At 52.2% G+C, this 23,905-nt stretch overlaps 1 protein-coding gene across 1 annotated transcript in view; it reads right to left on the minus strand.

Annotated features, from left to right (window-relative positions):
• Window positions 1–11,970, minus strand: part of PLXNA3 (plexin A3) — a 31,526-nt gene extending 19,556 nt beyond the window's left edge. The window contains 7 exon segments of the mRNA XM_078147997.1: window positions 2,203–2,303; window positions 2,399–2,527; window positions 4,587–4,754; window positions 4,756–4,770; window positions 5,082–5,621; window positions 7,685–8,380; window positions 11,623–11,970. Of these exon segments, the coding sequence (XP_078004123.1) occupies window positions 2,203–2,303; window positions 2,399–2,527; window positions 4,587–4,754; window positions 4,756–4,770; window positions 5,082–5,621; window positions 7,685–8,329 (1,598 nt within the window). The 5' untranslated portion in view covers window positions 8,330–8,380; window positions 11,623–11,970.
• Between the last annotated feature and the right edge of the window lie 11,935 nt (window positions 11,971–23,905).

Here is a 23,905-nt window from a genome sequence, read left to right on the forward strand (position 1 = left end):
TCAGGGGATGGAGTTTCCGCTCCTTAGGTGGAGTGGAGGCTTAGGGACATGAGGACAAGACCGGCCTGTCCTAGGGCCTGGGGGAAGAGACAGAAAGGTAAGCCATGGGGGGTGGGGGTAGGGTGGGAAGCAGATGCTTCAGAGTTCTTTCCAAGCAGGCCCACCCTGCTTTTCAGGGGCAGCATACTGCTCTGCCTGGAGGCACCTTTTTGTGGGGGGTAAGGAGAAGGAAACTCTAGTGTGCCCAGGAGGCCCCAGAGTAGAAAGCTGACCCCCCCCACCCCATCCCTCACACATGTGCCCCAGCCAATCACCCTGAGCACGCCTAACCTTGGAGAACGAAAAATGAGACAAATGTGGCACTCCTGAGGCCAGAGCCTGTTGGCCCAGCTCTGGTCCTGAGCAGGTCTGAATGGGGCAGGGGCAAGGAGAGGAACCACCTCTCTGGTGAGATTTCCTCTGTGAAGAGGTCTTTGGGAGAGGAGAACCTGCTAGGCTTTCTCTCTTCCCATCCCTTCCCTTCCCTTCCCTCCAAACTACTGCTGCCAGAACCAAAGAAGGCAAAAATACTACCTCCCCCCCCCCCCCCCCCCCCGGCCAAGAGCAGAGCTAGACTAGAAGGTAGGGACCCAGCTGTGTTTAAAGGCAGAATCCCCATAGGCCTTCATGGCACAGCTTCCAAGGCTCAAGGAGGAAGGAGAGGCATCAGGGGCAGCTAGGTGGTGCAATGGGTAGAGCACCGGCCTTGGAGTCAGGAGGACCTGAGTTCAAATCCAGCCTCAGACACATCACACTCACTAGCTGTGTGACCCTGGGCAAGTCACTTAACCCTATTGCCTAGCCAAAAGAAAAAGAAAAAAAGGAGAGGCATCAGCCAGAAGGAACCACACTGGCCCAGGTCAACCACAAGGATCAGAGTGCTGGGCCTGACCTAAATTCAAAGCTGGCCTCAGGCACTTACTAGTGGCTACTAGTGGTATGACCCTGGGCAAGCTGCTGAGGGAGACCACTATCTGCCTCAGTTTCCTCAACTGTCAAATTGAGACAACAGCAGCACCTACCTCCCAGAGTGTGGTAAGGATCAAATGAGCTGATATTTTTAAGTTGCTCAGCAGAGTCCATGGCACATAGTAGGCTCTCAATGAATGCTTGTTCCCTCCCTGATCCCCCCAATGCCACCTGGAGCAAAGTGGCTGGGGGGAGGGGGGGCTTCTCATTTCATGTTTGCTTAGGTGAGTCATCACTCACACTCAGGCCCAGGCCCCACCCAGAGTGCTGGCCTTCCTAACTAAGTGAGCCTGTCAGCAGGGGTGTAGATGGGTGGGGGATTCCTGCTGCCCTTAGCCCCATCATACCCTCTCACTTTTCCTCCACTTCCTTAGCAGCTTAATGATGAGGGCGAGGAAGACTGCCTTAGGGGCTCCTTCCCACTAGGTCCTGCTCATACTGGGGGGGGGAAGAAAGAAAATAATACAATTTTGTCTTTGTATTCCAAGAAGAAACATGGCCATGGTTGAATGTGGAAAGAAATAACTAGAAAATACTTGGGAATGCTTGGAACCTCAGGGAATTTCAGGTCATGAGAATCTAATCCAAGGAAACAAAGCAAGAGTGCTACTGCTGGCCCCCCCCCACCCCCAGCACATCTCCAAGAGAGCTGCCCCAAGGGGGCTGGTAAAGGCCCTGGCCCCAGCCAAGGACAGTTCTCAGCTTTCCTTTGGCCTCAGGTATTGACAGTACTCCCCCTCTTCTGACATCCCCCACCCCTGGCTGTGTCTGCCCTACTTCCAAGAAGTAACCCAGGCAGCCTACTTGGAATAGGACAGGCCACTCACTTAATATTAGAGGGAGGCAGACAGCAAAACCCACCCTGCCTGCCAGTGCTGGATACTTCAGGGCCAGGGGAGAGAGAACCCCCTGCCCCTGCCTGGCTTCCTCTGTTCTTGCTGGCTTTCCTGCCACAGACCATCCCCCCCCCCAACCAGGGGAGCCAAATGCTACTTAGGAATGTAGTTAAGTCCAGAAGGAAGAAGAACAATGGAAGAGACAAGGGGAAGGCTAAAGATTGGGCCTGGTGTCCCCAGGCCCACAAAGATCTCTTCTTCTTGGGCCCTGTGTGGCCTTGCTGGGCTCTCAGCCCTAAGCTGTCTTTCCACAGTACCCTCTTCCAACACCCCTGACCACCGCCCTTTGCCAGCTTACTTGTTATGAAGCACACACCAGCCACAGTGGGGATCCCCAGAGCCCAGGCACGCCCCACAGTGAAGATACTGCTCACACGTCTCCACGGGGACCTGGCTCACCTGGGGATCAGAGTTGGGGGGATGGACTCCGTGGAACATCTGCACCCAGCTCTCCCCCAGCTTTGCCAACCTCCTGCCCTCTCCCTTACAGGTACCTGCTTGTCACTCAGGAGGTAGATGTATTGATGGTCTGGGCTAAACAGAAGATCTCGGAGAATGGGTCTCCCCTCTGCCACAGGCACTGTCTCATACAGATGGGCATCATGGATGCCATCTACACGAACCTAGGCCAGGGAAGCAAAGGGAGGGGCCTTGGATAAAGGGAATGTGGGCCCTGCCCCTCCCCCCTCCAAGTTCCTCCCCACCTCCTCCAATCTGTTCTGCTCAAGTTCTCACCCTAGTTAACACTCTCACCTCCACTCCCAATCACACTCCCAATTTGGGGGGGGGAGTATAGAAAGAAGCCTCTTTGTATTAGGACACTGTCTGCTAAGGTAAGGCAGGCAGGCAAGTGACGCCAGGCCTGGGTTGTTGCCTGGCCACAGAACATTAGCACATTGACTGAGTCAAATCTCAAACACACTGGCTATCTCTTGGGGGTAGGGAGGCAGTGCTGATGGGAACATCTGGCCCCCTGATGAAGAAGAGGCATTGTCCCTGGGGAAGGAAATAATCCTGGCTCTGCCCCTTAAGTTTCTTTAAGACATCTCAGAATCCTTAGGAGGAGAAAGAAAGAACATGCTGTAAGGTGCCAAGGTTGTCCAAGAACCCTAGGACTGGGAGGGATCCTAAGGGGCCCAGCTAGTAAAAGGCTAAGGGTTCAGGAGGATCACCAGATTGGACAGACTGATTACACCCTGTCCACAGACAGGGCCCCACTTTCCATTAGCCTACAGCTGAATCTCTTAATCTAGGGAGTTCCCAGGATTCCTATCTCCACCCCACCCCCACCACGCCCAACCAGGGAGCATTCAGCATCCCCTCCCTGAAGAGTGGCCCCCTTACTGTAAGTCAGGAGGACTATAGACCCAAGGATCACAGAAGGAGAAGTACCCGCCCCAGAGGGCCACACTTTGGAATGGGATGTTGAATGGGGATTTTCACATTGAACAGGGAACTAGGATAGAGGGGAAGGAAGAAGGAGCTGAGTCAAGCTGAGATCTGAAAGAGGTTGGGAGGGGTAGAAAGAAGGCCGGCCAGGCCTTAAGCTAAGTCAGGCACCCTAGAGTAGCCAACTGTCACCTTTTCTTGGCTACCTCATAGAAAAGACATCCTTCTTCCCACCCACCCCAAACCTCTTTAAAGATCAGGAGGCAGAAGAAGGCCATGAGAGGGAAAGGGAGGCAGGGGTTGGGGGGGAGAACAGGGTAGCCCAAGTGCCCCAAGCCCCAGAGAGGTGCCAGCATCAGACATGGAGAGGGTGACTGACACATAGGCATGTGAGTCTAAGAACAAGCTGAACTCCTCCCCCCATCTCCTAATCAAAGCCCAAATTGGAATGTCTTGCCTCTCTGCTTCTCTTAAAAGGCTTCCCCAACCAGTCTCCCACCTGAACTTCCCAGAAGCCTCAGGAGGTAGGCAGGATATCCAGAGAAGGGAAGCACAGTAAGGCAGCCATGAGTTCCTAAGAGTATTAGTGGGAATCAGGGCAGGGGGGAACCCAGCTAAACACAGGACAATGGCACAGACAAGATGAAGATCCTGATCCTGACTTACCCCACAGTCACTACTAGCTCTGGCCTTGTACAGAATCTCCCCTTGGTCTCCCTACTCCTTGACCCTCCCTATCCAGCTGTTCCTTTCTCCCAGCAACCTCAAAGTTACCCTCTATCTATATGACTCACAGCTACTGTCACCATGCTCCTAACTCACTCCATGTCTTTCACTGGCTCCCCATTGCCTACAAGATAAAAACCCAACTCTTCAGTAAGGCCTTCCACTGCTGGGTCCCTCCACTCCAGCCTAGACTGTCTGCTCATTTTCCTGAATACAAGCCAGGCTCATTTTCCCATCATCTGTCTCTCCCCAAAATGCCCTCACTCAGACTATCCCAACCCTTCCCTGCCTTCAGGGCTGCTCCCAGGACCCCCTCCCTAATCTCAGTTCACCTTAACTCTACCTTACCAGGGATCTCTTTGCCATATGTCCTCTTTGCCACACTTTGACAAGCTTGCTGAAATGTTGCCTCAGAGTTGTCCTGTAAAACCCTGCTTTGGCACTAAAATGACAACTCTTCGAGATGGCATTCAAAGCGAAATCCAGTGTGGCTCTCCCTTGTGCAAACCAGGCCCCTCCTAAGCCAGCAAGCCATTTCCCGTGTAGCAGACAGCCCCTAACCCTTACCTTCTTGAGGTTGCCGTTGCGGGTGCCAATGAAGACGACCGAATGCTGGCGGTAGGTGTAGGCGGCCACACTGGCCATCCCATCTGATCTGTCCTCGAGCAGAGGCAGCCCTTCAATCACCTGTAGCCCGCCCAAGGGCTGGTTCAGGACCAGGCCACAGAAGTTCCCCATTTATCTGCATGGGCTGGGGTAGAAAGAACAGATGAAGTTTGCTCTCCTCAGTCCTTGGAGGAGAAGACGCTAAGACCTGCTGTCTATGAGGCTGCAAGGAAACCAGCTGGCTACCACTCCCTACCTTGCTAAGAGAGCCCCATACCAAACCTGCTCAAGGGTCTCCCAAATGTGTCCAGAGTGAATGCACTTTGCTATCCAGATACCCACCACCTCCAACCCCCAGTTTCTCCAATATCTGCCCACCTGGAATGGGAAAGGGAAAAGTGAGTGAAGAAAGATCGCAAGGAGAGGGAGAGGGAGGGATCTGGATCTCATGCTCACTGTATTGATACAGGGAAGTTCCTTATTCAGCAGCCAGGGCAGAGACAGTTTGCCCTCTCCACGGTAGCAGGACTGGATGCGGCGCCGAATGTGGGCATTGATGTCCCTGAGAGTAAAGAGGCAAAGGAGTGTCTGGCGGGGTGGGCTAGCACGGTTCTTCTGACCCTGGGAGAAGATGGTAAAGAGCACATCCTCATCCTCTGACACCCCCAGTGTCTGGGCCAGTCGGGGGCCAGGCTTTGCCAAGTGGGCACTCTGTACCAGGCGGAACTCCACGCCGTCTCTGGAACAGCCAATGGGGAATTCCACATAGGAGTAGAACTCCGAATCACCAGCACACATGCGCACAATCTTGGATGTAAAAAATTTCTCGCCAGCTGCATCTAGGAGGGTCTGCTGGGTATCAAGCTGCAGTGTCAAAAAGTAGACAAAAGACTCACTCCCAAAGCCGTACACATAGTAAATGTCAAAGGCCGGGTACAGTGACAAGGTATCTGAAGGGATCTTGATCTGGGAGGATACAAACTCATCCTGGTACACCTGAGGAAGGGAAAGAAAAGAAAGAAAAGAAGGGAAATGAGAAGAGGAAGAAAGGTGAGTCAATTCTGACCCCCAACCACCATGCTTAACTGATTTAGAGGTGCTGGGGAGAGGGGGGAAAACCCTCCACTACTCCCATTTGAAATGGCTCTAGAAATTGCCCCTCCAAGCCTAAGGTGGCAAGTTCAAACTTCCTTCAATTATTTTCTCCAGTGCTCCTTCCTCTTACTTGTTGATATATAATGAGCATAGCCTGAGACCTGGAAGGGCCCTCAGAGGCCAGCAAACCCAACCTCATTTTACAGAGAAGGAAATCCAGTCTCAGGGAGGCCCAGTACTTGCCCAAGGCCATGCATGGGTTCCAGGCCCTGAAGCCAGAAAGGCCCTCAGAGGCCATCGAGTTCAACCCTCTCATTTTACAGATGAAGAAACTGAGGCCCAAGAAGGCCCTGTGACCTACTCAGTACCACAAAGATACTTAATGGCAAAACTGGGATGAAAACCCAGACCTCTGACTCCCAGGTTCACACACTACTTGCCTTTTGGAAAAGTTCTGGACTGTAGAGGGGATAAGAACCCCAGAGGGAGACTACCAAGAAATGACCGAGCCATGATGCATGTGAGATAGGCACATACACACATAGGAACATGGGTAGACAGACCCAGGGATTCTTTTCAAATCCAAGCGAGAAAAGGGCCAATTGGCTTAGTTGGGGGGATGGGAGGGAGCTTTTGGAATCTGGACATGAGGCCAACATGTTCTCAGCTTGACTAAGAATGCCAACTGTACTACCATCCAACACTCACTCAGTCCATCACCAAGCCTTTATGAATTGTTTACTCTGTTCCAGGTAGTGGGCTAAGTGCTGGGGACAGAGATACCAAACCAAGAGTAATCCCTGGCCTCAGGGACAATATATGATCCTAAAGCACAGGAACTGGTTTCATTTAAGTCACTGGCACAAGTGTTGACTAGCACAGGTCAAAAGGCGAAGTCTGCTGGCCTTCTGCCAGGTGTCTCCCTAGGAGGCTCCCAGTCAAATCCCAAATGTGTCTGATATCTGCCCACAAGGCTGTCACCAAAGAGCTTTGCCCAATGTCTTACAAGAATCCAAATATAAAACAGTAAGTCCCTTTCCCTGACCTACCAGTCCAGCAATCCTGTGTGAAAAGGAAATGAGTTGAGCCTTGGCCGACTTTGTTGGGGGAGGGGGAGGGTATTCAAAGGGGGGTTGTGGTTGTGTTGCTGTTACTGAGTCATGGCCAACTCTTCATGACCTCGTGGACCAGGGGGTTTTCTTGGCAAAGATACTGGAGTGATTTGTCATTTCCTTCTCCATTTCTTTATGCAGGCAGGGATTAAGTGACTTGCTCAGGGTCATACAGCTAGCGTCTGAGGTCAAGTCTGAACTCTGTCTTCCTGACTCCAGGCCCAGTGTTCTATCCACTTGGCCACCTAAGGGGGGGTTACCAGATCCTATGTAGGATTTTTGGCTAGGTCCAGGTTGGACTCAAGGTCCCTTGCCCAATCTAGTCTATGATTCCATAAACATGGGACATGTACTCATGCACCACTGCCAAGCTCCCAGAACTCCCATGGAGTGAGGAGAGAGCCAGAGAAAGAGTCACTACTCTGAATCCTCTTTGGTTAGCATTCAGTCCCAGCAAACCCAAGCTGCTCCTAGTTGCCTAGTTCCAGGAAGACATCAGTTGGAGTCTGAAACAGCTTGTCCAAAGGCTTAAGATGGCTTAGGACCTTCCCCACTCTTTGCCAGAGGATCTAGGGCCTCCTATCCTTCAGAAGGAAAAGCTGCTGGCAAATGCCCATCCATTCCCCAGAAGAGAGCCTGAAGAAGATTCACTGACTTTTAGCTTCTCCCTGATTTCTGAAATATACTGTAATTCGATCACCAACCCTCCTCAACCCATCCCTGACCAGGCAGGGGTGGCTTTCTTCAGGCAAGTTAGACTCAAACCCTCCCCCTCAATTCCATGATGCCACCCTCATGGCCAACTGTAGCCCACACCCTGGACCATCCTTCCAACCCCACCAGGCTACCCACCAGGCTGAACATGTCGGCACTGTCCTCATCTCGGATGAGCTTGCGGGAACTGAGGGTGGGGAAGTACTCTGACTTGCCATCAATGGCTGTGCCGATGAACAGCTTGCTGGGCTCTGATCCCTGCTCCACGATGACCCCAGCCATGGTGTCTGGCTCCTGGGCCCCTGACAGATAGTGTTCCTTGCGATGATGTGGCTCACCCAGTTTAAAAAGGTCATCGAGGCGAAGAAACTGGCAGATGCCCTGCCAGATGCTGCCACAGGCCACCAGGCGCCGACTGGCATAGTCGATGAGCAGCAGTTTGTTGATGTTGTCGGTGGGTACCAAGTGGTGGGTGCAGACCCGCATGCTTGGCGGGGGATAGCAGCGGGCATTGTCTTCAATGGGGCCAGTAATGTGGGCACGGAGCTCTGTGAGGTTTGGGGACAACTTGAATACCCGGTTCACAGCCCCCACAAACACTTCCCCTGTCCCCCGGTGCACAGCCAGGTGGGTCAAGGTGGTGTCAGCTGCAGAGAAGGTATGGAAGGGGCCCACAGCTGATAGTACCTCGTGGGGAATGGGCAGGAGCAGCAGCAACAGCATCAGTGGCAGGAAGGGGGCTGATGCCTTCGTACATAGCACTACAGGATCTCCCAAGGCCATGGCTGGTCCTGGGCAAGCAGCTGCAAGCAGAGCCAAGTCCCTAGGGCAAGACTTGGGGAAAGAAGGAACAAGGTTGGGGGCTGTTACTCTCTCAGACATCACACAGCCACCACTGGCCACCCAACTAGGCTAGGCGTACTAGGTGCAGTAACATACTGAAAGAGCCTGTCCTCGATCCACCCTCCTCCTCCCCAGGAGCAAGCTCAGCCTCCTACTTGTCATACACTCGGTTAAATACTCCAACGTGTACAGAAGAAGAGCAAGGGTCTGCCCTGAATCCCCCTGCCTACCCTTCAACAACATCCAGCTCCCTGCCCCATTCCTCCCACATGCCAGACTCTACAGGGAAGGAGAGAACAAAGGGGATGATGCTCAGGAAGGAAGAAGGTGGCCTGGTCACTGAGTAGGGATGAGAGGGAATGGAGGAGGAGAGATCAGTGAGGCAGAGAAGGACAAGAAGGGCCAGTGATGGCGATGGATTTCTCTGAGATTAGCAATCATTAGAGTAGGCCAGCAGGCTTCTGGCCATGCCGGCAATGGAGAAAGCAGGCATGCCAGCCAGCCAGCCAGAGTAGCTGTAAATCACCCTCAGCCTCCCAGGGAATAGGCTAGTGAGATAGCTCATTACCACACCAGGCCCCAGGGGAGGCGGGAGCAAGGAGAGGAAGACCACACCCAAGGGGTCCCCGAAAACCCTGTCCCTCCCTGCTTTTTGCCCAAATGGAAAGAAGGACCCCAGAGACTAAATCCCTAGAGCCCACATCTGCCTACAGAGCCCCAACACCCCATCGAGTCACAGGTGGGATGAGAGGGAAGGACAGCAGTAGCACATAACCCAGCCAGAGCCATGCTGGGCCAGCATATCTGGCAGCACCCGCCACCCACTAGGACTTGGCTCTTTCCCTCTTCCTGGGGCTGGTGCTTCTCCTCCTGGGATGCACAGTATGGGGCAGAAAACAGCTCAGCAGAGTGGGGAGGATGGAGCTGTAAGGCACGATAACCTCAGAGCTGCTGCCGTCCTTTCTTCAACAGCTGCTTCTGTCGCTAAGGCTGGCCAGCTCCTGGGGTGGGGGGGTGCCTGGCTTGAAGCAGAGCTCTAGCCCCCATCGCCCCCCCCAACTCCCAATCAAGCAGGGTGGAACCAAGATGGAGCTGTAAGACTACAGCTCCGAAGCCCCCATTTCTGCCCCCAAGCCTAGACTATAGAATAGGAACCCTTACTTTCCATCCCCAACAATGCTCAGGGCAGATAGCTGAGCTGTCGTTCCCCCCCAGTCCCTGGAGTCTGCATTCCCGCTTCTCCTTCCCACCACCTGCAGCACTCATGCAGACACAAAGCAGAGCATGGCTGGGGGTGGGGTGGGGGGCAGCTTTCCTTCAGCCACAATGCATCAGGTCAGTAAATCTCACATATACACTCAGCATCATGAAGACACACAAACAGCTATGAACACTCAGTCACTCCAACACAGCCTCCCAGACAGTCACCAAGACAGAAGAACATAGATGGCAGCAGGAACATGGACACCCGGCCTCAATCTTCTCAAGCCTACCTCCAAATCAGATTGTTTTGGGGGGTGGGGTAGGGAGAGGGTTATAAGAGAGGAACCATGGCAGTCCTGGCGCTGGCGCAATAAGAGAAACTTACACAAATCACTCCAAACCACCAATGCCACCCCCCAGCTGTGTGTAATGGGAGGGAGTCAGGGAGGTATGGCACTCTCCCCCAGCTGCCTTTCCATGCCAATCCCTCCCCTGGCCCAATCTCAGCTCCCCAACTCCCTAAAATCCCAAGCCTCTCTTCTCTTAGCCCTAACTACTGTGAGTGGGCACCCCCTCTCTTACCCTGGGTAGGCACCATTGCCATTTAGTGGGCTTGAATACCCTGACAATGGGTAGGGATGGCAAACAGTGGAAGATACTGTTCATTGTATTGCTGTATTTGGGGATAAGGGATGTAGGCCATGAGGCATCACTGACTGGAGGTGCCACAGACCTAAAGAAAAAGGTGTTGTTTGGCCTGGAGGCAGCAACCTTGCTCTGGCTGCCCCACAATGAATCGGTCCACTCCTTCTAGGCCACACCCACTCCACAGGGCCCAGAGATGGAGGAAAACAGCTCCAGGAGCACTGGCAATGAAGTGAGAACCACGATGCTGATTTTGCCCATACCCTCTGTGGTTGAGGGGGGCAAAGAACAAGCTGATAACACAGGCAGAAGGGTGCCAAGGGGTGGGGGTGAAAGGAAAAGGAGAGCTACTGTCTGGACGAAGGAAAGCGAAGACTCTACAGCCAAGCTTCAAGGAGGCCCAGGAAGAGTCAAAAGGGGGGAAAAAATTAAAAAAAAAAACCAGTATCCAAGATAAACAGAAAGCAGGCTAGTTCTGGGAGAGAGGATAAACCTGCAAAGCTGGAGCCCAGATTAAAACTATATCTGTTTATTCAGCTCCCTGGAACCCCAGAATGACCCACCACCCTCCCTACCTAAATAAGGAATTTGGGCCCAGAAACGTGGCACATGGGCCCAAGCAGGGAAGTGGATAACCTGGGGAGGGGAGGGTGTGAGGGTTCTGCTTGAGAGTAGGGGAGTTTTGGGTCTGACCAGGCCTCCTCACCCACTCACTCCTATTATATGACAGCTTCTCTCTACCAGCGAAGCGGGAGTCAATTACAAACAGCTCCAGAAACACACACAGGGAGCTTTCCTCTGATGGGACTCCCATGATTTAAGACGCCTTCCAGATCTAGAACTAACGAACATACAGACAGCTTGCTTCATCTACAGCCCCAGAAGATCGGACATAAGCAATACCCAGCTCCCCCAGCTCCATACATCCAATTCTCCCTCCCCACACAAAGAGCCTCAGTCCACAAATATCCAAGCCTTTTAGTTCTTCACCCAAAGTACTTTGGGCCTACTTTGGGGTCTCTCTCCCCTGCTCCAGAACAGCACAAAGCCAGCACATCCCTCTCAAAAAAACTAGCCCGAGTGATCACATCGATCCAAAAGCCCCCTCCCCCATAGGAGGGAGGTGGAAAGTCATGGATTCCAGGGTCTTCGAGGAGGGGGAGGGTCTGTTGCCCCGATCCCAACACTCAATCCTCAAAGAAAATCTCACCAAGTGTGGAGCGGAGAGGGTGGGTGGGGAGGAAGGCAAGCTGGGGCCGCACCCACTTCTTCCTTTCCCAGTAGGGGCAGACAGGTGACTGGGGATGGCGCGATGAACTGGGATGGGGAGGCGAGGCCCCCAGGGTGCAGGGGGATCCCCGATCTGCGGGGGAGGGGTCACCTACCTGGAGCTGGATGCAAGAAATGGGAGGGCAGCAACCTGGAAGCTTACACCGGGGCCCCCCAAACACTGATGCCTACAATGGTCGGCGTGAGGGGGGCCCACCAGCGCGAGCCAGGCCCCGGATGGGGGACACACAGACTGGCCGCCCGGGGAGGGGGAGGCGGGGCCAGGGGGCGGGGTGTGAGTACCCGCGCCTCGAGGCCCCGCGGCGGCGGCGCCCCGGCCTGGGCTCCCTGCTGTAGCTCAGCCGCCCAGTGGCTATGGGCAGGTCAGGGCAGCCCCTAGAAGGCTAGTCCGTGGCTACCTGGGTGCCGCCACCGACACCACCACCGCCGCCGCCGCCGCCGCCGCCGCCCACACACTGCGCCCGCCGAGCCGGCCCGGGCCTTTTAAACTCGGACTGTACCATCTGGCTGGGAAGGGGGTGGAGGTCGAAAAGTCGGCCTGTGAGGAAGGGTCAAAGCCCAGCGCCCCTCCATCAGAACTCGAGCACGAAAATTCTGAACTTGGGCCCCCTTCGGTCGTTCTCAGGGAGGGGCATCCCTGGATACCCCTCGGGGAGGAAGCTTAAGGATCTTAGGCCAAACCCCCTCTCGCCTTACAGTGGTGGCGTCTCCATTGGTGAATTCTCCCCCCTCCCCTCCTACCTTGGTGGAGCCGGCACCGTAGGCAAGCAGGCGGGGAGGCTGGCTAGCTGGCTACTAGTGGCCTGCCTCACAGGATGGGGGTGTGCGCCCCATGCTAGTTGATTGTGCATATGTTAGGTGCAGACAATTTTATCTACCCGGGACCGAGAGATGCTGACATAAACTTGCCTCCTGTTGCTCATGATGGTTTAGGAATCGGACTCCACCTGTTAGGGCCCCTAGGTCCCTTCAAGGAAGCTCAAATGCCACCTTCTTCAAGAGACCTTTCCTGATCTTCCCCAGTCAGTAGGCCCTACTCCCAAATCAATTGATATTTATCTTTGCATGTATCTTGGATTTTTTTTTTATCTTTGAATATGTTGTATCCATCCTGAAACTCAATATGTCCAAAACAGAATTCTTTATTTTTTCCCCTAAACCTTCCCTACCTTCTACCTTCCCCATTATTATCGAAAGTAACACCTTCCTCCCAGTCCCTCAGGCTCCCAGCCTAGGAGTTATCCTGGACTCCTCACTCTCTTCCCATATCCAAACTGTTCCAAGGCCCATTGATTTCTTTGTGGCATCTTTAGAATACGCCCCCTTCTCTCCTCTGACACTGCCACCATTTTGGGGGCAGGCCCTTACCACCTAACACAGGGATTATTGCAATGGCCATGGGACCAGGAGGGGAGTCGGGATGGGGAGTGTCTGCCTGCCTCAAGTCTTTATCTAATCCTCCTTTCAGCTACTAAAGTGCATGTTTGACCAAGTCTCTTCCACCCCCAGTCCTTCCCCCCTCCCCCATTCAATCATCTCCAATGGCTCCCTATCACCCCTTGGACTAAATAGAAAATCCTTTGTTCGGCTTTTAAAGCCTTTCACAGCCTGACCCTCTCCTACCTTTTCCAGTCTTCTTACATGTTATCTACTGCCCCCTTCCCTCATACTCTTTGATCCAGTGACGCTGGCCTCCTGGCTGTTCCACAAACAAGACCCTCCATCTCTTGGCTCTGGGCATTCTCTCTGGTAGTCAGTCCTCCACACCTGGAATGCTTTCCCTCTTCCACTCCACCTACTGACTTTCTGGGCTTCTTTTAAGTCCCAGCTAAAATCCTATCTTTTACTAGAAGTCTTCCTCAACACCTCTTAATTCTTGCCTCTTATGATTATGTTCCATTTATCCCATCTATAGCTTGCTTTGTATACATTTGTTTGCATGTTGTCTCCCCCCATTAGATTGTCACCTACTTGAAGGCAGGACCTGTCTTTTGCCTCTTTTTGTATTCCTAGTGCTTAGCACTGTGCCTGGCTAGAAGCAGGACAAATCAGAGATGATCAGCTGAGGTCAGGCCCTAGCATTAATGGGGGTTCAGGAATGGCTTCCTGGAGAAAATGTTGTTTTAGCTGAGACTTCAGGGAAGCCAGGAGACAGAGCTGAGGAGGAAGAGCCTTCCAGGTATGAGGGCCAGCTAGAGAGAATGTCCAGAGCCCGGAGATGGAGGGTCTTGTTTTTGTGGAACATCCAGGAGGCTGGGGATCACTGGATCAAAGAGTGTATGTGTGTGGGGGAGTGCATAAGGCTTAAAAACACCAGAAAGGTAAGAAGGGGCTGGGTTGTGAAGGGCTTGGAAGGGCCAACCAAGGCAATAGGGAGTTGGGGGTAAGGAGATGACTTGGTCAAACTTACTCTTCAGGAAGATCATTGTGACAGCTGACTGGATTCTCACAGGATAGACTGGAGTAGGGAGAGACTTGAGGCAAGAAGGCAAACCATCCAGCTGTTGAAGGGTAGAGGATAATGTCAAGGTTGCCAGCCTGAGGGATTGGGATGATGGATGGTGGTCCCCTTAATGGTAACAGGGAAGTTGGGAAGAGGAGTGGGTTTGGGGGGAAAGACAATGAGTTCTGTTTTGGGCTATGTGGAATTTGAGATGTCTAAGTGACATGAGAGAATGTAAGCTCCTTGAGAGCAAGGATGGTTGGTTTTGTCTTGACAGTACCTTATTTATTATTAAATAAAAAGTATTTATATACTTGGCAGTTGCAGAGGTGAGGACCCTAATGTCAGATTTCAATATGATGCTTACTCTTGCTGAGCTATTCCATGCCCCCCTCCTTTATTCTTTGTTACTAGCTGTGTGACCCTAGGCAAGTCACTTAACCCCAATTGCCTCTGGAAGGGGGAGGAGTGGGAAGGGAAATGGAGGTGAGTTTGAAAGAAAAGAGAACAATACAATTTATTTTTAAAAAGAAATGCACATGTATAACCTATATCAAATATCTTGCCTTCTCAGGGAGGGGAAGGGGGAAAGAAATTTGGAACTCAAAATTTAAAAAATTTTGCCTTAAAAAAAAAAAGAAAAGAAAAGACAGAGATGGAGGCAGCTAAGTGGCATAGTGGATAGCACTCTGACCTTGGAGTCAGGAGGAGCTGAGTTGAAATGTGACCTCAGACACTTGACACTTACTAGCTGTATGACCTTGCACTTAACTATAATAGCCTCACCAAAAAGCCAAAAAAGAGAGAGAGAGAGAGAGAGAGAGAGAGAGAGAGAGAGAGAGAGAGAGAGAGAGAGAGAGAGACAGAGAGAGAGTGAGAGAGAGAGAGAGAGAGAGAGAGAGAGAGAGAGAGAGAGAGAGAGAGAGAGAGAAATGGGTCTGAAAAGGAGAGCAAGCTTGTGTAAGTCAACAGGGTGGAATGTAACAGCCAAAAGAGCTTTGGGGATTCAGGGCTGTCTTCAGACAGGAAGATGGAGGTCATCGATGGAGCATCTATGTCCTCCATGTCCAATAAGCACTGTCCTCCTCAGACTCCATCTGGAGGATTGAGTTGAATTCTGGACACCAGTTTCAGAAGGCAGAGTGATGATGGGAGGTTTCGAATTCACATTATATAAGGGTGGGCTAAGGGGACAGAGATGCTGAGCCCAGAGATAAGAAGCCTCAGGGAGACAGGGCTGTGCTCAAGTGTTGGAAAGGCCAGGCCACAGAGAAGGGATGAGCCTGCTTCTGTTGGGCCCCAAAAGGCAGAACCAGGAGCAGCAACGGAGGCGAAAGTGCATGGAAGCAAGCTGAGGATAGGAATTGTTGTTCAGTCATTTTCAGTCATATCTGACTCTGTGACCCCCATTTGGGATTTTCTTGGCAAAATACTGGAGTGGTTTGCCATTTCCTTCTCCAGCTCATTTTACAGATGAGGAAATTGAGACAAACAGGGTAACTTGCCCAGGATCTCACAGCTAAGAAGTACCTTAGGCCAGATTTGAACTCAGGAAAATGTGTCTTCCTGACTCTAGGCCCAGAACTATATCCACTGTGCAAACTAGCTGCCCTAAGGATGCGAATGCTTCCTAATATTTATTAAGAGCTGGCTAAGAGTGGAATGGGCTGTCTTGACATGGGGTAGCTTCAAGTAGAAGCTGTGTAACCCCTACTCAGGTATGGTATAGTGGGGAGGGAGGTCCTTTCAGATAAGTGTTGGACTACATAGAGCCTCAGATCTCTTCTAAATCCAATTTTCTGCGATTTCGTGAATAGCCAGTGATACCTATACTGGGACACAAGAGCTCCATAGCAACATAACCCAGAGCCCCAGGAGCCATACAAACCAAGGGGTGGTGGACTCAATCAGAAATCACTCGATCCCCCTTCACACACCTCCATATACCCCGGCCTACCCTACCTCCCACTATATGGATGCAAAACCTTAGACATTCATGCATGCTACTGGGACTGCTGTGAATTTGAGACACTTGGGATACTACCACGCCTCCTCCCACACATACATATACACATCTACTCACACGCATATACACATACCACAACCATATACACACCAGCACACACATCCATGTCTCCCCACATACCTACCCATAGTACTCTACCCACCCACAAACCTATACATGCCCCACCCCGACCCAGCCACAGGACCTCCCACCCCCACATAGCCAGAGACCCCCCCCCACACACACACCCCTACCCCTACACAGCTATGGATCCCCACCCACACATCTCCCCCACAACCACCCATTACCCCCACCTCCCATCCATTCCCTCCCCCTAGAGGCAGGGCAGTATAATGGGAAGAACCTGAGTTCTAGAGTTCTAGTCCTGTCTGTGCCACTAATTTGCTGTGTGACCCTGAGCAAATCCTGTGTCCCCTCTTGGCCTCTGTTCCCTCCTCTAGATCCTGGAAGGGTTGAACAAAATGACCTGACAAGTCTCTCCCTTGTCTGAGGTTCAGGAATTATGTGATTTTACAATGATGCAAACACAAAGCCCCTCCTCAGTTCTATTCCCTGTACCGCCCCGCCCCCCCCAATACTCTCTCCAACCCAACCAGTTATATGCTCAATGCATTCAAGCAGGTTTTAGGTTCTTACAGGAGCCAGGAACAAAGACACCCCCAAGCACCAATGTGACTCCACCCAGCCTTGTGCCAGACTGAGGCTGAGTGAGGTGCTGGGAATCTGGTCCCTCACTTAGGTCACTAAGCTCTTCGCCTTAGAGATGGGGGTGGGCTGGTGGGGGGACCCTCCCTCTGCTATATAAGGAGATCCAGAGTACAGCAACCCTCCACCAACTGCCCCAATGAGGGGTTCCAAGGGAGGTAACAGTGCTTTCCCTCCATAGTTCAAACTCCCAAAGAGCCCTCCTCCCTGCTCCCCCCTCCCCAGATGCTAACACTTCAACAGATGGGGAGAGGAGCCAGGCCTAGGTTTCTGGGAACCAGCCCCCCCCCCCAACTATTCCATATAAGGGAGCTCAGCTCTAGATGGAGCTCACTCAATTAGCAGCCACCCAGTATCAGGCCTGGTTTCCATGGTGACAGAGATGAACTACAGAGCCCCAGGCTTAGCCAAGCCCACCAGGCCTCAGGCCCCAGCCCCCAGCCCCAGCACTAACAAACCCCACCAGTGGGTAGCTGGGAGCTGAGGTTTTATTCTGGGTATTGTAGTCTGATTTCTGGGGAATGCTGAATGCTCCTTTCCTTTCTTCCCTGCCCCAGAGCACCCCCAGACAGGGAAAAGCCTTAGGAGAATAGTTAGGGGAGGATGAGCAAGGTGTTCCTCTGAGAGGAAGAACATTGTTGTTTGGAAAGAGACTGACCCTTGTACTGTGTCTCCTGCCAATAGGGTTGGGGTGGGCCAGGAGGGAGTAAATGGATATCCACGGTGGGGCTGGACAGATACAACTGGACAGGCATAGCATATCTGGGAGTTGGAAAGGATCTTACTCCGAAGGTTATCTGGACCACATGGGACTTGAGCAGCACTCACCTTAGAGCAGCATTCTGAGCAACTGGGCATGTGGGCACCCTGCCCCTTCTCAAAGGTTCATTCCCCCTTCCCTCCACAACAGAGATAATCATTTCCCCTTCAAGGAGGGTGCTTTCTTTATTTAGGAGGGAGGGATGGGATGGAAGCAGCTATTCTGCAGCTCCCTCCTCCAGCAAAAATAAACCAGAATCATTTCTTCTACCTGAGATACTGGGAATCCTTCTCTCCTGGAGTAAAAAAACTTCTGATTATGTGGTGAGGTATCTCTCCCCCTTCCTAATACCTGAAACTGTGCATTCAGAAGCAAGCCTGTTCAGTTTCTTGGTGACTTTCAGATCTTAGCTAAGTCTTTTCCCCTCTCTTGGCCTCTGTTTCCTCTTCTGAAAATTGAAAAGGTTGGACTAGATGATCTGTAAGGACCTTTTCACTTGTGACAAGTGTGGTCATGATTGTGAGCCGCGCGTGGTGTGCGTGCACACACACACACACACACACACACACACACACACACACACACACACACTCCTCGCCCACCCTCCAGTTGGATCCACAATCCTTAATCTCTTTTCCAACCACACTCCACCCTTTGCGGTCAGCTCTCCTCACCCCCATTTACTGGAGGGAATTCCTGAGACACCCACCCCCACCTCAGAGGCCTAACCACAGCTCTTCTAAGAGGTGTGTCAGGGGATGAAGGAGAGTGATGGGAGAGGAAGATTAATCGCTGCCCTTGGCCATAGTTGGGGGAGGAGTTAGGGGAGCCCTTTCTCTGGGTCACCCATCAGTAGGGGGAGGGGAAGGCCTGAAGCTAACCTTCCTTCTACCACAATCCTCTTGGGGCTTGGAGGCCAGAGTTTAGTGAGAAAGGGAGAAGGAACAAGATGGAAAAAAATGATCCTCCTCTTCCATTCCTCTCCTCTCTGTCCTCCTTGACCTTTCTGTAGCTTTTGACACTATCCATCACCCTCTTCTCCTGGATCCTCTCTTCTCTCTGGGTTTATGGGATGGGACATCCCTCTTTCCTGGTTCTCCTCCTACCTCTTTGACTGCTCTTTCTCAGTGCCCTTTGCTGGATCTTGATCCAGGTCATGCCCACTAACCATGGGGGTTCCCCAGAGATCTGTCCTGGGTCCTCTTCTCTTCTCCCTCTAGACTATTTCATTCGGTGATCTCATCATCTCTATGCTGATGATTCCCAAATCTATAGCCCTAACCTCTCTGCTGAGCTCCAGGGTCCCATTTCCAATTGCCTTTCAGACATCTCAAACTGAATGTTTGGTAGACATCTTAAACTCAATAGCTTTGAAACTCAAGTCATTCTCTTCCCCCCTGAAATCCTCCTCCCTTTTAAACTTCCCTCTCACCATTGAGGGCACCAGCATCCTCCCAGGTCCCAGGTGTCACTCCAACCTAGATAGCATCCTAGATGCCTCACTCTTTCTCATCCTCCACAATCAAGTTGTGTGTGTGAATTTCCTTTGTAAGGTCTCTCAAATATCCCCCTCTCTCTTCTGACACTGCCACCATGCTAGTGCAGGCCCTCATCCCCTGGCACCCAGACTGTTACAATAACCTACTGGTGGGTCCATCCTCCAATCAGCCTCTAAGGTGATTTTCCTAAAACAAAGAACCAATGCTATCACCCATTTAAGAAACTCCAATGGCTCCCTATCACCTGTTCAGTTCTGTCTGACTCTTCCTGACCTGGTGGACCATAGCCTGTGAGGGGTTTTTTTGTTTGTTTTTTTGTTTTTTGGCAAATATGCTGGAATAGTTGGACATTTCCTTCTCCAGTGGGTTAAGGTGAACAGAGATTAAATGACTTGCTCAAGGTCACGCAGCTAGTAAGTGCCTGGGGTTGGATTTGAACTCAGGTCTTCCTGACTCCAGGCCCAGCCACATAAGCTGCCTCCTATCACCTGTAGGATCAAATATAAAATGCTCTGCTTGGCCTTCAAAGCCTTTCATACTCTAACCTTCCCCCCCTTTCCAGTTTTCTTACATCCCAGTCCTCTTCCACTACTCTCTGATCCAGTGACACTAGTCTCTTACCCCCCACCCCACCCCCACCCCGGGAATGTTCTCTCTTCTCATCTCTGCCTCCTGGCTTCCTTCAAGTCCCAGCTGAAATCCCACCCTGTCCAGGAAGCTTTTCTTGATCTCCCTTACTGCTGGTGCTTCCTTCTGCTGGTGATCACCCATTTCTCCTGTCTAGAGCTTGTTTGTATATGGTTGTTTACATGTTGTTCCCTCTCCCCCATTAGACTGGGAGCTCCTTGAAGGCAAGAATTTATTTTTTGCCTTTTCTGTATCCCCAGCACTTGGCACAGAGCCTGGCACCTAGGAGACACTTACCAAATGTTTATTGACTGACTTCTCTGCCCTCCCCCCCACCCCATAGCTTGCCACTGGAGGAATCCCAATGGGCAAGAGTGGAAAGCTGGAAGAATGGGGGACAGAGCCCACAAGGGGTCTTGGGAGGTTTTCACTGAAGCCAACATCTCTGCTTCCTTTCCTCTGCCATCCTTCCCAACACCTCCTCCCTCACCCTACCCCACATCCACAGCACACCTGCTTCCCCCTTCTCCCCAGACTTAATGGCTTAGGGGACTAGAGGAGTGTTCTCTTTTCCTCTTTCCAGCAATGAATCTTAGCAATTGTATGAACCCCCTACCAATTCCCAATCCGCAAGCCATCCTGCACCCAGTGCCCACTCAGGGGGCAGAGTACAAAGGCTAACCTGAATGCTGGTTACCGAAAGGCATCAGTGGGGAGGGAGAGGTTGTAGGGAATGAGGTATTGAAAGCTTTCCCTGGGCTTGTCCCCAGAGCCTAAGCTTCTTGAAATAGCCCCTTGATGGATGTTGTTCTTCTCAGCCAGCACCCCCTTCTTCCCCCACTCCTTAGCAGGAGGCTTTGGTGTGAGAGCTGGGTGAGAACCAGCGCTGAAGGTGCAGGGTGAGAAAAGCAGGCCCAGAGGGATGGGGGTGGAGGTGGGCAGGAAGAAGCAGGAGCAGTACCAGGAGGAGGGCTGGAAAGTTTGCAGATCCTTGCTCCCTTCTTGGATCACACCAGGCCTGTCCCTGTTGCCCTACAAGGACTTGGGCTTTCTCCAACCCACCTTCTACCACCCACCCCCTCTGAGAATGACTTAAAAGCACAGCTGAGAAAGGGGGAGAAGGGAGGAAGAAGGAGACGGTTCTGGACCTTTGGGGGAAGGGCTAGAACTTCTGGGAAGAAGAGGGGGCAGGGGGAGGAGGGACCCCTATCTCTCCCCAACCCCCATGCCCCCAAGTTAGCCCTCCTTCCCTCCAGAATTCATAAACAGCTGAAACCCAACACCTCCAAGAGGACTTTATGGGCTCCAGATGTGGCCCTAGCTCCTGGCTATGGAATGGGAGAAGCCCAGGCATGTGCTGAGTGTGCAGAGAGGGGCAGGGCTTGGCTGGGGCCACAAGGGCATGGAGGATGGAATTGGGGTGGGGGTTCTGCAGAGTATGAGGTAAGGTTGGCAGCATGGAAGATGCTGGCAAAAAAGCAGGGGGACTTTGGATGCCAAAGTATATACAGAAGGGAAAAAGAAAGAGGGGGCAGATAGGGCAGCTTTCCCATGCTGGTTTCAACTGTCGGTGCCTGAGGGCAGCCAGGTGGTGAAGAGGATAGAGCAATGGATTTGAGTGCCGGGAAGACCTGAGTTCAAAAATCCAGGGTCAGGCACTTACTAGTTGTGTGACCCTAAGTAAGTCACTTCACCTCTGTTTCCTTCAGTTTCCCTATCTCTAAAATAGGGATAATGACAGCACCTACCACAACCAGGGTGGTTGTGAGGATCAAATACCCCCGATCTGATTTGTAAGATGCTTAGCACAGTACTTGGCACACAGTAGGTGCTTAATAAATGCTTGTGTCCTCCCTTCCTTTTCTTCCTGTCCCCCATCTAACAAGATCAGCCAAGTTCAGCGTCTGGGAAGCCCTCTGCTCTGCCATAACTCACCTGGTAATCACTGACAGCATCACTCTGCCCTTTTCCCCTCAGTCTTTGCAGCTAAGAGCAACAACCCTGGGAGATAGGTGCTGTTATCATCTCCATTTTACAGTTGAGGAAACTGAGGCAAACTGAGGTGAAGTGACTTGCCCAGGGTTCCACAGCTGGTCAGCGTCTGAGGTCACACTGAGACAGGTCTTCCCAAGTCCACACCCAGGGCTCTGTCCACTGTGCCACGTGGCTGCCTTTACTTGGGCAGGGAAGGGCTGAGGAGTAGCCACTGGGCAAAGAGGACTTGGGGAGAAGTTGATGCAGCCCTCTCACTTTCTTCTAGCCTCAACTCTCTACCTGTCATCTCCTTTTTGATCTTCTCCAAACTTTCTCTACCTTCCTTCAGGCCTTTCTCTCCTCCAAGATAACTCTCAAACTCACCCTCAGGAAGCCAGGCCCTTTGTCTGAGTGGCTAGAGTCTCAGAAGGGTTGGGCTACTCTTTAAGCAGAATGGGGAATCCACAAAGACAGGAAGAAGACATGTGTTGTCCTGTCCATGCTCTCTACTGTTACCTCCTGTCCTCGAATTACATTCATCTCTCCTTCTCTGCCTGGGCCAGGGTCAGCCTCCCCCAGCTCTGTCTGCTCCAGATGGCTCTCTTGCCTGATTCACTGGGCCTCTCAACTCTTGGTTTCTGGGGTTGTTGCTGGGCCAGGGTTTGGTGGTGAACCCCATGTGACTGAAATATGTGGCCCTTTCATTATAGGTTATGGCAGGGAGGGGTGACTGGGCTCAGCAAATGTGGCTGGGTAGGGAAGGAGAATCAGGAAGCTGGCACCCAAACAAAGGGAACCACTCTCCACCCTCATCTCAAACCACCAGACACAGGCCCTCCAATTCTCTCCTTTGGTCCTTCCCAGTCTCCCTACCGCCCATCCTCATGAGAAAAAAACACCTGGAAGAACCTTAAAGACCTCAAAAGTCCACGCTGCTGCTGCTGTTTGCTGCCCCTTCCCCACCTCAAACCTTTGCCCAGAATCTGGCCTTGCTGGGGCGAGAAGCTACCCACCACATTTGGATAGGCCAGCACAGCTCCCTGCCAGGAGAATCCTGTCTTGCCTAATGCTGGTAGCAGGGTAGAGGGAAACCTGTCCGGTGGAGGGTGCACCCTGGCAGGCCTGTGAAGGAAGTGCTGGACACTGGCAACAGGAGGTCTTCCATCCCTCCCTCAGATACTTATCAGCTGTGTGACCTAGCAGAAGCCATTTCTCTTTCTGAGCCTGTGTTAGGTAAAACGGAGGTTAACAATAGCACCTATCTTCCAGGTTATCTTTTAAAAGTGCCAAATCCATCTTTAAGCTTCATGGTACCCTAGAAGAGAGAAGCTGCCTGATTGCTGGAATGAGGGCAAAGCCCAGCCCTCTAGGCTCTGCTCTCTACTTGGGCTGAGAAAGGCCAAAGGCCATATAGGGTAAGTTCCCTCTTTCTGCTAGAAAATATTGAGTACTAGGGGCCCAGGAGAGGTCCCAAAGGAAGCAGAGGCTTGGGGCAACTGAGCTGGAAATAACCCTGAGGTAAGCAATTCCACCCTCCAATTTGGGGGCGGCCTGTGGTTGGTCAGGGTGGGGGCAGGCAAGTTAGGCAGCTGTTTGTCAGAGCTTGTGGTGAAGGCTTTAGGCCCAGCTGCAGGCCCCGCCTGCCCCTCTTCTTCCCCAGTGTCAGATGCTAAAGCAGGAAGCTGGGCCTCAGCATCCCAGAATGGGAAAGGGAGTGTAAGGGAGGTTGAAGGGGCTGGCCTCAACTCTCCCAGCCAGGGCAGTATACTTCCTCAGCTTCTCAGGCCACATTGGGTCTGGCCTCAGGGCCTGTCTGCTGGGAGGCTGTTTTTAGGAAATGAAGGAGGGAGGTTTCATCCTCAAGCCCCCACTCCTACCCCTCCTTCCATCTCCAGACTCCACAGCTCCAAACACAAACTGGAACACTAGCCTGTCAGTCAGGTCACTTGATTTCAAAAGCCCCTGACTCCACTTGGAAATTTAATTTCTGTGTTCTGTTCCTTAGTATTGGAGAAGGGCCTTTAGAGATCTTTTAGTGTGCCCTTTACCCATATTTTGTAGGTGGGAAAACTGAGGTTCAGAGAACGGGAGAGACTTGCCCAAGGTCTCACTGAAACAGAGCTGGACCTAGAGATCCCAGGCATCCTCATTTCCAAGGCCAAGAAGATTTCCACTGTATCTTACAGCCAGCTCTGCTCAAAGAGCTCCTCTTCCTCCTTCTCCTCCTCCCCCTTTCCCCTCCCCCCCTTTCCTCCTTCCTCCTCCTCACCTTCCCTTCTTCCTACTGTTTTCCCTCCCCCCTACTGTTTTCCCTCCCCCTCCTCCCTCCCTTATTTACTGGGGT

The sequence above is a fragment of the Phascolarctos cinereus genome, unplaced genomic scaffold (genome assembly GCF_003287225.1).
Source record: "Phascolarctos cinereus isolate Bilbo 61053 unplaced genomic scaffold, phaCin_HiC Scaffold_8;HRSCAF=390, whole genome shotgun sequence".
In the NCBI taxonomy this organism is placed as follows: domain Eukaryota; kingdom Metazoa; phylum Chordata; class Mammalia; order Diprotodontia; family Phascolarctidae; genus Phascolarctos; species Phascolarctos cinereus.